At 44.9% G+C, this 18,139-nt stretch overlaps 1 protein-coding gene across 1 annotated transcript in view; it reads right to left on the bottom strand.

Annotated features, from left to right (window-relative positions):
• nectin4b (nectin cell adhesion molecule 4b) overlaps positions 1-18,139 on the bottom strand; it is a 57,630-nt gene that overhangs the window by 13,012 nt on the left and 26,479 nt on the right. Inside the window, exons 5-6 of the mRNA XM_084327003.1 lie at positions 6,633-6,750; positions 4,070-4,221 (exon numbers count right to left, since the gene is read on the bottom strand). Of these exons, the coding sequence (XP_084183129.1) occupies positions 4,070-4,221; positions 6,633-6,750 (270 nt within the window). The remainder of the gene's footprint in view (positions 1-4,069; positions 4,222-6,632; positions 6,751-18,139) is intronic.

The raw sequence follows: 18,139 nt of genomic DNA, 5'->3' as shown, positions 1-18,139 counted from the left end.
TATACTCGTATAACTAGGGTTATAGAATAACGAAAGGTTATCCTATAACCTAGTTATATGAATACTGGCTGAGCGTCTCGCTCTTCGCCATTATGAGATATCTCTTATCTCCTAGCACCTAATGTGCTCACGAACAAACAAATGCACTCACATGCACGTGACCAGGCCACGCCCCCACATCCTACTATATGACGCCGGACATGGTCACACTCTACCTTCCTCAGAAAGGTTTCCAACACTGAAAACCCAACCAAGGGACCTCAGGGCGCTAAGAGCGAGACGCTCAGCCAGTATTCATATAACTAGGTTATAGGATAACCTTTCGTTATATTATCATACTGGCCAATCGCGTCTCTCTCTTCGCCATTATGAGATATGGGGCAGAGCAGACGCGTGGCCCGACAAGTGTACCCCCTGAGGGCCCGTAAGCCCAAACCAGGCAGGAGGGGAGTCCCGTCCACCCGCCCATCCTAACCAAGGGGGGGAGGCAGTCAACTCCACCAGAGTGCAAAAAAGGGGGAACCAGACCCCCCTGAAAAAAACACAGCACAGGCGGGACCACGTGTGACACAGCACCCCGTGGCACACATCCCTGCTAGCCCACCAAATGGTGGGACGCAGGAGAGGTCCCAGACCTTAGAACTGCCTGGGAGACGTAAAACCTAATGAAGGAACCCGGGGAGGACCAGAAGGCCGCAGCACAGATGTCCTTCCAGCCCGAGGGGGGACCCGTCTAGCCAACCTGCAGCAAAAGGCAATGCCCCCGCACAACCAATGTGACAGGTGCTGCTTGGACAGCGCCTCACCCGTGCAAGGGCCACCGTAACAAACAAACAGTTGAACGGAAGCCCTGAGCGTGAGGAGGCGGAAGAACGCCTGAACCACAATATCCCTGGAGCGAAAAGAGCTCCGGCTATTCTTTGGCACGAACAGTGGATTAGGCCTCAGAGTCGCACCGCTATCGGCCGAATAGACAGGCACTCAGGCCGCACCGAGAGCACACAGCTTACCCACGCGCTTAGCGGAGGTGATGGCCAAAAAGAACGCGGTCTTCAAAGACAGCTGATCCAATGGCGCCTGCTCAAGAGGCTCAAACGGGGCCTCCGACAACCGGCCCAGGACCAGTTGGAGGTCCCACTCTGAGACAGAGAACGTTCCACAGGCTTGAGACGCCGAGCGCCAAGCAGGAATGTTCCACGAGAGGGGGGCTGAACAATGTTCTGCCCCCACACTCGACCATACGCCACTCCCCAGCGTAAGCCGCGGTAGAGGACGGATCGCGCACGTACCGGATAGCGTTAACCACAGAATAGTCAAGACGCATCCCCACCAGATTCACACCGTCAGCAGCTAAGCCTAGAGGCTGCCCCAGAACAGGAGGCAGAACAGAGTTCCGCGTGCCTGAGAGAGGGCCCACGGTGACCACGGAACAGGGGTCAGGGCCGGGGACCACTATCCGGTACGCGCGCGCTCCGTCCTCTACCGCGGCTTACGCTGGGGAGTGGCGTATGGTCGAGTGTGGGGGCTGAACATTGTTCAGCCCCCCTCTCGTGGAACATTCCTGCTTGGCGCTCGGCGTCTCAAGCTTGTGGAACGTTCCGTCTCCGAGTGGGACCTCCAACTGGTCCTGGGCCGGTTGTCGGAGGCCCCGTTTGAGCCTCTTGAGCAGGCGCCATTGGATCAGCTGTCTTTGAAGACCGCGTTCTTTTTGGCCATGACCTCCACTTAGCGCGTGGGTGAGCTGTGTGCTCTCTCGTGGCGGCCTGAGTGCCTGTCTATTCGGCCTATAGCGGTGCGACTCTGAGGCATAATCCAGTCTTCGTGCCAAAGAATATCCGGAGCTCTTTTCGCTCCAGGGATATTGTGGTTCAGGCGTTCGTCCGCCTCCTCACGCTAGTGTCCTGTCCGTGCACTGGGGGTTTACCTCAGGACTCGGGCTCTCAGGGCTTCCGTTCAACTGTTTGTTTGTTACGGTGGCCCTTGCGCAGGTGAGGCGCTGTCCAAGCAGCACCTGTCACATTGGCGTTGCCTTTTGCTGCACGTTGGCTGGACAGGTCCCCCCTCGGGATGCTGCCCTGTGAGGAGGGGCCTCGGTGGAGGACATCTGTGCTGCGGCCTTCTGGTCCTCCCCGGGTCCCTTCGTTAGGGTTTACCTCGTGGACGTGACTGGGGGTTCTGTCTCCCAGGTGGTTCTGAGGTCTGGGACCTCTCCTGCGTCCCACCATTTGGTGGGCTAGCAGGGGTGTGTGGGTGTGTGCCACGGGGTGCTGTGTGACACACACCGCCTGTGCTGTGCGTTTTCAGGGGTGTCTGGTTCCCCCTTTTTCGCACTTTGGTGGAGTTGACTGCCTCCCCCCCTTCGTTAGGACAGGCGGGTGGACGGGACTCCCCTCCTCCCTGGTTGGGGCTTACGGGCCCTCAGGGGGTACACTTGTAGGGCCACGTGTCTGCTCTGCCCCATATCTCATAATGGCGAAGAGCGAGACGCGATTGGCCAGTATGATAATATAACGAAAGGTTATCCTATAACCTAGTTATATGAATACTGGCTGAGCGTCTCGCTCTTAGTGCCCTGAGGTCCCTTGGATGGGTTTTCAGTGTTGGAAACTTTTTCTGAGGAAGGTAGAGTGTGACCATGTCCGGCGTCATATAGTAGGACGCGGGGGCGTGGCCTGGTCACGTGCATGTGAGTGCATTTGTTTGTTCGTGAGCACATTAGGTGCTAGGAGATAAGAGATATCTCATAATGGCGAAGAGCGAGACGCTCAGCCAGTATTCATATAACTAGGTTATAGGATAACCTTCCGTTCACGGAGTGCACTGCTACTTCCATGTGGGAAACAAAAAAAGAGGAAGGTAGAGTGTGACCATGTCCGGCTTCATATAGTAGGACGCGGGGGCGTGGCCTGGTCACGTGCATGCGAGTGCATTCGTTTGTTCGTGAGCACATTAGGTGCTAGGAGATAAGAGATCTCATAATGGTGAAGGGCGAGACGCGATTGGCCAGTATGATAATATAACCTTACGTTTTTGTGTACCGTTACGCCCCTAGTTTCAACCCATTACATCATTTGTACAGCTTACCAGGCCTATTATCACTCTAGTGTACAGATAGCATGTTATACCTCTGTTAAATACATACTCTGTACAGCCATGACTAGTTAATATAGTTACCTAGTATTTGGATTTCATGATGGTTTTTTTGTTCTTGATTTATTGTGATGTTTCTTCTAGACTTGTTTAAAGAAGACTTGTCCAGCCCATTGGGACATTAACGTGTGATTGCGGGCTTTACAAATAAATGTGATTAGATTTGATTTATACAGTTTCTCAGACACTGGGGTGACAGTCTCAAGACAACGACCCGGGGCCCGGAACAGTTGTGTCTTAGATATGACATATCTCCAGAACAATCTTGTGTCAAGATACGACAAACCCCTAATGTCATCTTTGTTTTCCATATCAGTTATTAATTTGTCATCTTTTGTCGTCATGTCAAACTGGTGTATTTATTGTAAGTGTGACCGGACCTTCTTTCTCACTTTCTGGTCAGACGCTTGTGTTACAAGTGAGTCTGATTGTAAACGGAATCTCTAACGAAATCTGAATTTCTACAGTTCACCGTCTTGGTTCATTTGAAATATTCCACAACAGTCACCATCATCTTACACTCCCTCATTACACACACACACACACACACACACACACACAAATCTACAGTGGCATTCCTCAGGCACCCAGTTCAGTTCGATGCTTGATTGAGATAACATCCATGCAAACCATCACAAGGGGGCAGCAGAAATCACACAATTACATGTACACGAGAGCCACCCCGTGTTTAATTACATGTACATAAGAGCCACCTTCTGTTTAATTACATGTACATAAGAGCCACCCTGTGTTTTGAGGTTGAAAAACTCCACTCTTTCCTCGACTTCTCATCTCCTCCCAATACCTTGTCTACTACTAAAATAAAAACATCGGCGGTCAGAAATAAATAAAAATAAATGTGAGATTCTATTTTCCTGCCAAAAGTCTGAATATATATATATATTGCCCACGCTCTTACCTGCCACGGTCAAGATGTACTCCACTGCTGAAGTCCCTGCACTGTTCTTGACCATACATTCAAAGACCCCAGTGTCATTCATGCGGAGGGCACGCCCAAAGACAAGCTTCCCCCCGGCCAAGGACACGCCCTCTGGCAGGGCTCCTCCCCTCCTGCGGGGTCAAAAGGTCAACATTGATGCATACACACATAGGATGTCATACCACATCACATCACACTGAACCCGGTGAGTCAAACTGTTGGCCTCCAGGGGCACGACGGCGGTGTGACGCACCGACTTCGACGTGGCGGCTGTCGAGTTGGCTCGTCAAAGCTGTCGAACCGCATAGTTCCAAATCTAAACACTTGGGAAGTTGATTTGCATAGTGTTCTGGACAGAAATCAAAAGCAACTGAAGAGCAACTGGCATCTGCACTCAAAGCAAACAGGTTTCAAGAGCGGGGGGTGATTTGCCTAACGCTCCGTGGATCAGGTTCACTGCTAAAGGAGAAACCAGCAATTTGCCTGGACCACGTGGACCATAAACCAGCCCACTCACTACTAAACGCCCCTTGATCTGAATAGACTAAATGCTAGGGGTATGTGAAGAAGGCCCTGCTGACTGAAGCCTACATTGTGTTGCTCTGTGCGGCCACATACATAATGGGAGAGCCGGTTTTCTGATCAAGTCCACTGAGAGGGGTCATGTTGCCTTGATTTCACCATTGCTACCCCGTCTCACACACCCCAACCCGCCCCCCTCCCACCCCCACAACTGGGCCCTCTCAGATTTCCCAGAGAGTCTCGAGAGTGTCGGCCCCACCTAGCTTCCCTAACCGGCCCTTTGATTGTAGAGGCAGAGATTGTATCTGCTATTTGAATAGAGGACAAATTACACTGATAAGTCAAAGTGTTCATGATCTATTTACTTGCCTTCAGGTCACTGAATAGATATGCAAGTATGTCAAATAAAACACTTTCAATTAAACATTTATGCGTCGCCCCAAAATTGTCCCACGGCTTAAAAAGAATATTCTATACGTTTGCTGTGGAGAATAGTTGGTTCATTGTGCCGTCGGGTTATAATTGTGATGGCTGGCGGCTCAGAGCCTGTGTTTTTCAGGGCATTAAGAGTGATATTTACAGCCAGGCACTGTGATTAAGTGCTTAGCATGTGTCTCCTGCTCTTCCTTCAGGCCTGACCCGCCCTGCCTCACGCGAACACACACCTCCCTCCTCACAGTTGTGCAACACGACACCGCGTAGCTTCTATTCAACGTCGAATTGAGCCGAGAAAGAAAAGGCGTATCCCTCCTGAAGTTCAAGCACAAATATCTTTGTTGTTCGTTCGTGCGCGCGTGTGTAGCCGGTGTGTTCGGTGTGTCGTGTGTGTAGCCGGTGTGTTCGGTGTGTTGAGTGTGTGTAGCCGGTGTGTTCGGTGTGTTGAGTGTGTGTAGCCGGTGTGTTGAGTGTGTCGTGTGTGTGTAGCCGGTGTGTTGAGTGTGTCGAGTGTGTGTAGCCGGTGTGTTGAGTGTGTGTAGCCGGTGTGTTGAGTGTGTGTGTGTAGCCGGTGTGTTGAGTGTGTCGAGTGTGTGTGTGTGTGTAGCCGGTGTGTTGAGTGTGCACGTGTGTAGCCGGTGTGTTGAGTGTGTCGAGTGTGTGTGTGTGTGTAGCCGGTGTGTCGAGTGTGTGTGTGTGTGTAGCCGGTGTGTTGAGTGTGTCGAGTGTGTGTGTGTGTAGCCGGTGTGTTGAGTGTGTGTAGCCGGTGTGTGAGTGTGTTGAGTGTGTGTTCGTATGTTGAGTGTGTGTGTAGCCGGTGTGTGGAGTGTGTTGAGTGTGTGTGGAGTGTGTTGAGTGTGTGTGGAGTGTGTTGAGTGTGTGTGGAGTGTGTTGAGTGTGAACGCCGGCTTGTGTGTTTGGAGAAGCGCTCCGGTGTCATGTGGTCAGAGACATGCTGCTAGTAGCCGACAAGACGGATATAGTTAACCCTTTCACTACCACACTAACAAAGGGTTAACCCTTTCACTGTGACAATACAGAAGGTTCACTGCCACACGACAAAGGGTTAACCCTTTCACAACCACACTACAGAAGGTTAACACTTTCACTACCGTTAACCATCTGTAGTGTGGTAGTGAAAGGTTAACCATCTGTAGTGTGGTAGTAAAAGGTTAACCTTCTATAGTGTGGTAGTGAAAGGTTAACCATCTGTAGTGTGGTAGTGAAAGGTTAACCATCTGTAGTGTGGTAGTGAAAGGTTAACCATCTGTAGTGTGGTAGTGAAAGGTTAACCTTCTGTAGTGTGGTAGTGAAAGGTTAACCATCTGTAGTGTGGTAGTGAAAGGTTAACCATCTGTAGTGTGGTAGTGAAAGGGTTAACCTTCTGTAGTGTGGTAGTGAAAGGTTAACCTTCTGTAGTGTGGTAGTGAAAGGTTAACCATCTGTAGTGTGGTAGTGAAAGGGTTAACCTTCTGTAGTGTGGTAGTGAAAGGTTAACCTTCTGTAGTGTGGTAGTGAAAGGTTAACCTTCTGTAGTGTGGTAGTGAAAGGGTTAAAGCAAGCGTTCTGCTGATGACCGCAGTACCATGTCCAGCTGACGTTCTGGGGCTTGGGGTGTCCTCCACCGTCACAGCAGAGCTCAGCGTTCTCCAAGCCCACGAACCACTCTCCTTTCCCCGTGGAGATGCTGGCGTCTGGAGGGTCTGAGGCAGACATATGGAAGAGTTAATAAGTCTACAAAAGCTACGTGGCCTTAATATTCTTTTGATTATTAGGAATTGAGAGCACCCAATTACCATATACAGTGTCATTACCAGTGGTGGAAGAAGTACACCGTTCCTTTACTTAAGTAAAAGTAGAAATACGCAGATACATTGTACTCTGGTAAAAGTAGAAGTCCTCCATTCAAATTTGACTAAAGTAAAAGTATTTGCTATTGAATGTACTTAAGTATCTAAAGTAAAAGTACACATTCTACATAACGTTTGTGTATTCCAGTGCTTGTGAGCATTCAATCCTCGATCCACTGACCTCTATAGGTTATGTTAAAGTGGTGTGTGGTCTAGTTCTGCTGCTCTGATTAAAGGTTGTGTTAAAGTGGTGTGTGGTCCAGTTCTGCTGCTCTGATTAAAGGTTGTGTTAAAGTGGTGTGTGGTCCAGTTCTGCTGCTCTGATTAAAGGTTGTGTTAAAGTGGTGTGTGGTCCAGTTCTGCTGCTCTGATTAAAGGTTGTGTTAAAGTGGTATGTGGTCCAGTTCTGCTGCTCTGATTAAAAGTTATGTTAAAGTGGTATGTGTGGTCTAGTTCTGCTGCTCTGATTAAAGGTTGTGTTAAAGTAGTATGTGGTCCAGTTATGCTGCTCTGATTAAAGGTTGTGTTAAAGTGGTATGTGGTCCAGTTATGCTGCTCTGATTAAAGGTTGTGTTAAAGTAGTATGTGGTCCAGTTATGCTGCTCTGATTAAAGGTTGTGTTAAAGTGGTATGTGGTCCAGTTATGCTGCTCTGATTAAAGGTTATGTTAAAGTGGTATGTGGTCCAGTTATGCTGCTCTGATTAAAGGTTGTGTTAAAGTGGTATGTGGTCCAGTTATGCTGCTCTGATTAAAGGTTGTGTTAAAGTGGTATGTGGGCCAATTATGCTGCTCTGATTAAAGGTTGTGTTAAAGTGGTATGTGGGCCAATTATGCTGATTTGATTAAAGGTTGTGTTAAAGTGGTATGTGGTCCAGTTCTGCTGCTCTGATTAAAGGTTGTGTTAAAGTGGTATGTGGTCCAGTTATGCTGCTCTGATTAAAGGTTGTGTTAAAGTGGTATGTGGTCCAGTTATGCTGCTCTGATTAAAGGTTGTGTTAAAGTGGTATGTGGGCCAATTATGCTGCTCTGATTAAAGGTTGTGTTAAAGTGGTATGTGGTCCAGTTATGCTGCTCTGATTAAAGGTTGTGTTAAAGTGGTATGTGGGCCAATTATGCTGCTCTGATTAAAGGTTGTGTTAAAGTGGTATGCGGTCCAGTTATACAAGAGTTTTTATTTGTCACGGCATACAGGTATACAGTGAAATGCGGGGGGTCTCGCCCGCAACGATGTGCATAATACAAGTAATAATATAATATAAGAGTCCAACCAATAGAGCGACATAGTGCAATAACAAGTAAACAAAGTAGGCATATCGGTATCTGTACATTCTTAAAGTGATCTTTCCTTCTGTAAAGTGTCCGTAGTGTGAGCGTGTGCAGCATGAGTGTGTGTGTGCTCATGTTAAAGTGGCTGCTAGTGTGTGAGCGTGTACAGTGTGTGTGTTGTGTGTGTGCTCATGTGTGCTTGTGCGTGGAGAGTTCAGTGTTCAAGGCTCTGATGGCCTGTGGGAAGAAGCTGAGCCTAAGGGGCCTTTCTCACTCACCCATTCGATTCCGTTCCATTTCGTACAGTCCTCATTCCGGATCGGATGCGAACTTCCCCCCTCCCTCTCCCCCCTCTAGTTCGCTCCGGGTTCTGTTTACGGTTTGCGTTTTGAGCGTTTACGCTTGCCGTTGGCGATGATGTCACGCTCGAAAATGTAAACAGGAAGTGTGTTAACACGGAGACTGGAGACTGGATGTTGATATAAAAGAAACAAATAAATATGAAGTTATATTTGAACCTCTGTTGTCAAGCCTTGTCAATATAACCCACCCCCCTTTTCTCACGAATGGAACTCTGTTGTAGAGTCCGCTTTTGAGCGTTTTGCAGGGTTAACGATAACCCTAAGCTAACGGCTAACGCTAGTTAGCCTTTTACTAGTAACATTGCTCGCATCAATTATATTGAATGTCATTGATCTACTGGTCGACCACGGCCGACTGGTTGGGCACCACTGGTCTAATAGAAATAAATGCATTCGAACAAGAAAGTATAGTATATAGCAATGGCTAACGCTGAGCTTACGGCTAACGCTAGTTAGCTTAGCTTGTCCAGCAGCTGGACTGGATCCAGCAGACTGGATGCTGATATAAAAGAAACAAATAACCAATAAATATGAAGTTATATTTGAACCTCTGTTGTCAAGCCTTGTCAATATAACCCACCCCATTTTATCACGAATGGATGCTGTTGTAGAGTTCGCTTTTGAGCGTTTCCCAGGGCTAACGCTAAGCTAACGGCTAACGCTAGTTAGCTTAGCCTAGTCTAGTATAGCCTGTAGCACTTATTTTTCAGCAAAGAACGTGCAATAAACAAAACGGATACATTCACTGTGTTCTGCCTCTCATTTGTTGATGAAACAAAACTAACATCAACACAATTGAACACCAAAAACTGAGTTTAGTCTCGTCGGCGCTGATTGTTAGCTTACATGCTAACGTGAATATGCCAGTATAACAGTATAGCATTGTGGCAAACGCTAAGCTAACGGCTAACGCTAGTTAGCTTAGCCTGTTCAGCACATTATCCCATCGCTCGTGGCAATTATATTCCATGTCATTGATCTACTGGTCGACCACGGCCGACTGGTTGGGCACCACTGGTCTAATAGAAATAAATGCATTGAACAAGAAACCAATGTATAGACATAGCATGGCAAACAAAATTGCCAGGCCTAATGCGAGCCAGGGAAGTGCTGTTTGTAACGTGGCTTCATGTTTTCATCCACTGAGCTGTGAGGCTCCACATGCTTGTTTGGTTGCGGTCTGAACTCTCAAATTGCCCATAAATATCGTTTTTGTGGGTATTGTCCAGTTGTTGCGGTGTGGTTTTATCTGCCCAAAATTCAAGCAAGCATGAAAAGCATTACAGTAACGACGTTGTGTGTGTGTCACGCCCCCCGCTCCCACTGGCCCGCATCCGAAACCACCTATTCCAAGCGTCCCAGGTTCAGCGGGGGGTAAAACGAATCAGCGCCGGTTCGATCCCAAAAGGGGTGTGTCAGTCTGAGTGAGAACACTCCCCCCCGTCCCCGGGGGCGCTGATTCGATCCCAATAGGTGAGTGAGAAAGGCCCCTAATAGTCTACCGCTACGTTGCGACCTGGAAAAGCGAAACTCATCTGAAAACGAAATGAAGGTGTAACCGCAGCCTTAAGCACAGACTAAAGACAATGCCTAATTGCCTCTACAAATGGAATGTAACACATTTCATTCACAAGTTCTGTGTGAATGTATCCGAGAACGTGTTTAACACACCTGACGACCGGCGCTATTGATATGCAAAGTAGCCCAGGTGGGTACTTATAGAGAGTTAGCGAGTGCAGCGCATTCCTGTGTACACGCGCGTGCCGTGCGTGTGCTTGTATGCGCTTCTGCTCACAAAACTTTGGCTGCACTGCGTGCAACCCCGTCCCATGAGGAACGCATCACTGAGTACAAGTAGCTCAAAATTGTACTACTTAAGTACAGTGCTTGAGTAAAAATACTTAGTTACTTTCCACCACTGGTAATTAAGAATTTATTTCTGTGAAAATGACCTCCGAGACACAAATACCTCCAAGAGACAATTTAATTTGTAAAGTAGAGGCACAAGGACACATTTACAGGGCTGGACACACTGGACACTCTGTTGCGGGGATCTAACCGGTGACGTTGTGTTCATGGGGACAGTCTCTAATCACCAGGGCCTTGTTAGTATTGCACACAGGGACCGAAACTAGAGAGCGCCACCCGCCATTTGCGCTCAGTTTTTACGTTTGGCGCCTCCCACTGAGACGTCTGAGCGCCGTGTGACGGGCTATCAAATAGTCATGTGAAAACCGAAAATCATGATCAAATTCTTTAGCGGAGTTCTCACTCGCTGTCTCAGCCGACATGAAGCGCGCACCGCGCACTGCTGCTAGCCCCTCCCCACCTGTTTCTGTATGCCTGCATGTAAACAGAGGCTATTGCCTCCGAGTCACCGTGACGTTAGTTAGCACTGCTGCTGCTGCTAATGCCTGCATGTAAACAGAGGCTATTGCCTCACCGTGACGTTAGTCTAGTCAGTGTGGGACCTTCGTGAGATAACGTTAACTACCGTTACAAAATGACCCAGTCAACTATTCACTTAGTTTAATACACGAGGCATTGTGTAACGTTATCCAGCCGGCTAGCTACGGATAGCTCCCGACATCAACAAATCCTCCAGCAATAGTCCAGTGCATAATACCTCCGTTGGCTAGGTAACTAGTCACTACGAAATGTCGCAGTAAACTAAATAGTTCACTGAGGCGTTGTCCCAACGCCATCCAGCAGTAGCTACAGATAGCTCTTGGCATCAATGTCCTACAACAACAACATGCGTATTCGAGTCCCTGGTTTACATCGCATGAGTGAGTGCTGCTGACTAGGGTCCAGGTGCAGCGCCGGAGAATTCTTTTGCATGCTGAATGTAGCGTTTAGGGTCCAGCTGGAGGCCACTCGAGTATACACACAGACAGTGGAGCTGTTTGCAGACAGCGAGGTGGCGATGTCTCGCAGATAACACAATCACAAGTATGATTATATAATATATATATTTTATTAAAAAAAAATCTATATAAAATAATAAAAAAAAATTTTATCAAAAAAAAGTTGGCGGGTAAGAAATATGCTTGGCGGGTAGATTCTTCCCATCTACCCGCCACTGGCCGGTGAGTCAAAAAGTTAATTTCGCTCCCTGATTGCACACATAACAATATACTGTACACTCTGGCAGAGTTATGGTTCCGTTTTCTCCAAGATGCCAAACCACTGTATTCCACCCAGTTGTGGAAAGTAACTAAGTATTTGTACTCAAGTACAATTTCGAGCTATGAGAGTATTTTCATTTTAGGGAACTTTATACTTTTACTCCACTACATGTATGTGAACCCATCAGTTACTAGTTTCTTTGAAGAAAATTCTTTTGCATAGAAATAAAATGGCAGAAATGTATGAATGTAGTTTTACATTTGAAGGCTGTCAACTTCAATGGTTAAAGGGTTGAATGCTCCCAAGCACTGGAATACACAAACGTGGAATGCATACTTTTACTTAAAGGGGACATGCATTGCTATTCCTTGCACTATTTGGGCAACTTTACACAATTCCTGAGAGTCTATGGAACACATCTGTAAGGTTTAAAAGAAAAATATGTCATTGTTTTATATTTGTAAGTAGAAAAAGGGTAACCACTGCGCTCAGACAGGTGCGTAGTCCAACATTACCGGTAATTAAGTTACAAAAAATGGAGTAGGGACCGCACTCGAGGAAAATCGTTGTTTTTATTTTTATATGCACAAGTTGTATAACGCACAAAACGCTTTCAGCCATCCGGCCTTCATCAGTGTGCAATGATAGTTGTGACAAACAAACCTTAACTAGGCTGTACTTGACAACATACAGGTGGGAACAATCGGCAATCAGCAAACAGGCTAGGTTGACGTCATGATCAGTAATTAGCAGGGCTAGATTGACAGGTAGATATCATGTCTTATCTTGAAGGTAGAACTCAGAGAGTAAGGGCAAATGGGGAGCTATCCTCTGCCCTTAGCTGTGGTTTTGGTGTCCCCCAAGGATCTATATTGGGACCGCTGTTGTTTAGTTTATACATTAATGATCTTCCAGCTGTATGCAATAAGTCTGACATCCAGATGTATGCAGATGATACGGTCATTTATGTCCATGCAGAAACCAAGCAGCAAGCTGCAAACAAGTTAACAGCGGTGTTGACATCGGTCACTGAATGGTTGACTAACTCATGTCTGCATTTAAACACCAAAAAGACTGTTTGCATGTTTTTTACAAAGAGGCTGATGAATACTGTCTCACCTGATGTCTATGTCAGAGGAGAAAGGTTGACAGTTGTATCCGAATATAGATACCTTGGGATAAAAATGGACTCCAATCTTACATTTAAAAAACAAATCAAATCGGTAGTAAACAATGCAAAGTTTCACTTATCAAACTTCCGTCACATCAGAAACTCTCTGTCAACAAAAGCAGCAGCACTGTATTTTAATGCCATTATTATGTCACACTTAACATACTGTCTGACTAGCTGGACACAAGCCTCCTGTACAACATTACGATCTGTACAGGTAGTCAGGCTGTGAAAGTTCTGGACAGGAAAACAAACAGCCACCACCATTGTTATAGCATAGCAAACCAGAACCTACTGAGCTGGGACAATCTTGTCAAATTCAAAGATGCCTGCCTTACCTATAAAATCCTACATGGCTTGGCTCCTCCCCCCCTCTGTACTTTCATAAAACAGAAAGCATCTGCTGATAGATATACCAGGTCTGTAGTCAGAGGGGACTGTGTAGTCCCAAACAGGAGGTCTGCTTTTAGTCAGACAGCCTTTTCCGTGAGAGCAGCCCACACCTGGAACAGTCTGCCAACACGGCTCAGGGAGTATCAAAGTTACATCTCATTTAAAACTAACTTAAAATCATGATTGAGAGATGGTCAAGTGTGTGACCATTTTAACTGAGGGGTTGTATTTTAATGTATGTATTTTAGTGTATTGTAACCTATACTGATTCCTACTGTGTTTTAATTATTGTACTATGTTTTTTAACTGAGGGGTTGTATTTTAATGTATTTATTTGTATGTATTTTAGTGTATTGTAACCTATATTGATTCCTACTGTGTTTTAATTATTGTACTATGTTTTAATTATTGTTGTGCTCATGTCACCTGCCCCAGAGACTACAGTTGAAAATTAGCCAACTTGGCTAAACTGGCATATTTACAGTCAAATGTTCCTTAATATGCACTGTCTCTGTATTTTAAACCAATAAATACAAATACAAAATCAGTGGTGCAGTGGTGGTAGGACGGGGTAAGACGCCGTCCTAGTAGTTCGCTGAGCAGAAGTGCGTGCAATCGCGCACGGATGTGCACGAGCGCACACAAAAATGCGTTCACAATTGTCACTGGACTCGTTGCGCCGTGCGCCAAGTACCCGGCCGGCACTTATCACCTAGACTTTGCATAATAATAGGATACCGATAGCATAACAACGAGAAGAGCCAAACCAAAATACAAGCCCTGTACCAATTGGTGGGGGTTTGCTTGATCTGTGGTCCCGACTGGAAGGATGAGACATTAAGTTGTGCTTCAGTTACATTGTTAATTTAGTTTGTATTTACTTTTCTAGTTTAAGTTAATTCAATTAAAGAAATTGTAACTACAATTACATTTAAAACATTGTTATGCATAATAATCATCTGATCTGTGCGCAAGCGAGGGAACATGTATGCGTGTGCACATGGCATCTGGGCAGTTCCCAATTACGACTGCACCACTGGATATCATCACAGTATCACATGAATGCGTATAATGGCTATGTATGAAAGAACATAATACATATTACAATACAATATTTACAAATCTGTATGGAACAAAAAAAACAGTACAATGGGGGTATCAGGTTGTTAGACCGTTCATTAATCAGTGTACTAGTTTTTTTGTTTATACAGTAGACAACTTAGGATAGCTTTCACCTAAAGGAATGGAGCCAAATTGAACTCTTCATTCATCCCAGATGGATACATAGATTTTGAGCCGATGAATCCATACACATTCCCGTTGTAAAAGAAGTTGTTCATGGTTACCACCCCTTCTATTAAGAAAAATCATCTCTAGACCTATGCACTTGTCATTGATTTTATGATCCATTTCGTTAAAATGTCGTGCCACAGGGGAATTAATGTCGGTCCGCTTTATATTACTTCTGTGTTCGTTCAATCTGATTTTTTATTTGCGGGATGTCTGTCCGATATAGTATTTTTTACATGGGCAGAATAATAAATATATTATGTGTGTGGAATTACATGTTATTAGCGATCTGATCTTGTAATTCTTCCCGGTGTGGGAGTCGTGAAATGTGTTTGTTTTGATCATGTGGCTACAAGATGTGCATGCTCTACATGGGAAGCTTCCATAAATAAAAGGCTCTGGCCTTGAATACAAGTCCGCTCTAACTAGGCGGTCCTTCAGGTTGGTAGCCCTTTCATGCGTAAAGCGTGGAGGGTGTTGGAAGCGGTCATTTAAGGTTCTATCTGATGATAGAATGTGCCAGTGTTTCATGACTGTGGACTTAACAGAACTAAATGGATCATAAGTAAGGACATAATTAATGGTGCCTGATGTTCCGTTTCTTTCTTTCTTCCGGAATAGTTCTTTTCTTTCAATTTGATTTACAGTGGCCATGGCAGAGTTAAGACACTGCTTTGGGTAGCCCTTTTCATCAAATCTTCTCAACATACTTTCACTTTCGGAGTGGAACTCCTCCTGAGAGCTACATATACGTTTGAGTCTATATAATTGACTTACAGGCAGGCTTTTCTTTAAAGGCACCGGGTGGTGACTAGAAAACTGTAAGAGATTGTTTTTATCCGTTGGTTTTCTGTAGATGGTTGTGGCGATTAGGTTATCAACTTTAGTTAGTTTTACATCTAGGAAGTGAATGGATTCTCGGCTCTTTTCCATACTGAAAGTGATGGATTCTACACAAGATTTTAAATAGGACAAGAATGATGACAGTTCTACCTCGTTTCCTGACCAGACCATGAAAATCTCATCGATAAATCGAACAAAGTATTTGATATGGGGTCTATATAACGTATTGTTGTAAATGAAGTCCTCTTCAAACTTTGCCATAAATAAACACGCATAAGCGGATGGGGATCCCATAGCAGACCCATATTCCTGTTGGTAATAGGTATTTTCAAACATAAATACATTTCTATTCAGTGTAAATTTCATCAGTTCCATGATAAATTCATGTGGAGGTGTTTGGTCTGGGTGTTTACCTAGGAAATGGTTAAAAGCTTCTAGACCAAGGTTATGGTTAATGTTGGAATATAACGAAGTAACGTCTAGGGTTACGAGAATATCACTGTCACCAATATTTCTGACTAAATCTAGTTTAGATAGAAAGTCAGAGGTATCTTTTATATACGAGGGAAGTTTCCAAACCAGTGGTTGGATGTGATAGTCTACAAACTTAGAGGCATTCTCTGTGAGGGACCCTCTCCCTGAGATTATTGGTCGGAGTGGAGGGTCGTTTGGACATTTGTGCACCTTGGCTAAACCATAGATGACAGGTGTGATAGGGAACTCATCCACCAGGAATTTTTCTTCTTTTGCAGTGACCCATTTATTTTCTTCAGCTCTTTTGATTATCTGTTTCAATTCTAGGTTGTAGTTATTCCTGGGATTCAGTAAAATTCTCTTATAATATTTGGTGTCAGTCAACATCTTTGATTTTTTTCACTGCATCTAGATGTATCCATTATAGAGATTCCACCGCCTTTGTCACAAGCCTTAATGGTGATATTTCTATTCTTGGCTAGTTGGTCTGCAGCCTTTCTTTCGGTTTGAGAGACGTTTTTTCTCTTGCTATTAATCAGTTGTTCTCTTTCCACAAACTGATTCTCAACTTCATCCTCTACCAGTCTGCAAAAGGCATTAATAGAGTGATTGTTGGCCATAGGGTTGAAAGTGCTTTTGGGTCTGAACACTTTAACACTGGGATCTGGTAAGACATTGGATTCAGAATTAGCTAAAAAAGCTTTCAGTTTAACATTTCTGAAAAAACGGAACATTTATTTTTTTAAAGTAAACAAATCAATTAATGGTGTTGGAACAAACGACAGTCCCTTGGTCAGTACCTGTTTCTCAGTGTCAGTGAGAATGTGAGAAGAGAGGTTGAAGATAAGGTTGTCGGTGGTGGTCTCACCACCTGTTTGGCCCCAATTCCTCCCTCTCCCTCCCCTTGCCCCTCTTTCCTCACCGGGTGCGGGCCACATGTCGTGTGGATCTTCCTGTTCTCTGTTGCGTACTTTTCTTAATAGAAGGGGTGGTAACCATGAACAACTTCTTTTACAACGGGAATGTGTATGGATTCATCGGCTCAAATCTATGTATCCATCTGGGATGAATGAAGAGTTAAATTTGGCTCCATTCCTTTAGGTGAAAGCTATCCTAAGTTGTCTACTGTATAAACAAAAAACGAGTACACTGATTAATGAACGGTCTAACAACCCGATACCCCCATTGTACTGTTTTTTTTGTTCCATACAGATTTGTAAATATTGTATTGTAATATGTATTAATGTGTTGTTTCATACATAGCCATTATACGCATTCATGTGATGATATCTACCTGTCAATCTAGCCCTGCTAATTACTGATCAAGACATCAACCTAGCCTGTTTGACGAACAATGAATGAACACTACACAACAACAACCACCAAACGCACATAGCACACACATCCACACGCACACACTCACTTTAAACAAACACACTGTAGCACCCACTCCACACACTTATAGCACACACCCACTTTAAACAAACACACTGTAGCACCCACTCCCCACACTTTATATTTATGGATGAAGGATTGCACTACAACTCGTACACCTTACTGTAAATTGTACCTAAAATTGTACCTCATCCCATTTCTGCTTTGCACTAGATAGTACTGTACATTAGTACACTGCATAGTATTGTGTATTGTATATTATATGGTAACTCAGAACATTGTACATATGTCTATACCGAACACTGTGACCTCATTTTCTTCTTCTAAATTCATGCTATATTATGTTATTATGTTATTTGATACTATCTTGTCTAGCACAGTCTCTGGAGCGTAACAGTAAGAAGCATTTTGTATGAAAGTATTCTGTACTTCTGTATGACAACTATTAAAGAACTTGAACTTGAACTTGTTTGCTGATTGCCGATTGATCCCACCTGTATGTTGTCAAGTACAGCCTAGTTAAGGTTTGTTTGTCACAACTATCATTGCACACTGATGAAGGCCGGATGGCTGAAAACGTTTTGTGCGTTATACAACTTGTGCATATAAAAATAAAAACAGCGATTGCGGTCCCTACTCCATTTTTTGTAACTTAATTGTTTTATATTTCTAATCAAGTACTCAAAAGCATCATTTTTCAGCCTCAGGATTTCAGGCTGTTATTGGATGGGCTCCGCCCATAAGCGCTTTGAGTGACAGTCACCCACACAGTCTGCGACTGGCAGACAGAGAGAGATAGAGAGATCGAGGGGGATACTAATTAATTTCGCCGCGGGGGGGGCATAATCCCATGGGACAATGCATTGGTAACTTGTTTCAAATGACAATATATACCCCTGTGATTATTATTGCACGGAT

The sequence above is a fragment of the Notolepis coatsorum genome (genome assembly GCF_963971535.1).
Source record: "Notolepis coatsorum genome assembly, chromosome: 13".
In the NCBI taxonomy this organism is placed as follows: domain Eukaryota; kingdom Metazoa; phylum Chordata; class Actinopteri; order Aulopiformes; family Paralepididae; genus Notolepis; species Notolepis coatsorum.
This window is presented reverse-complemented; position numbering and strand designations above follow the sequence as displayed.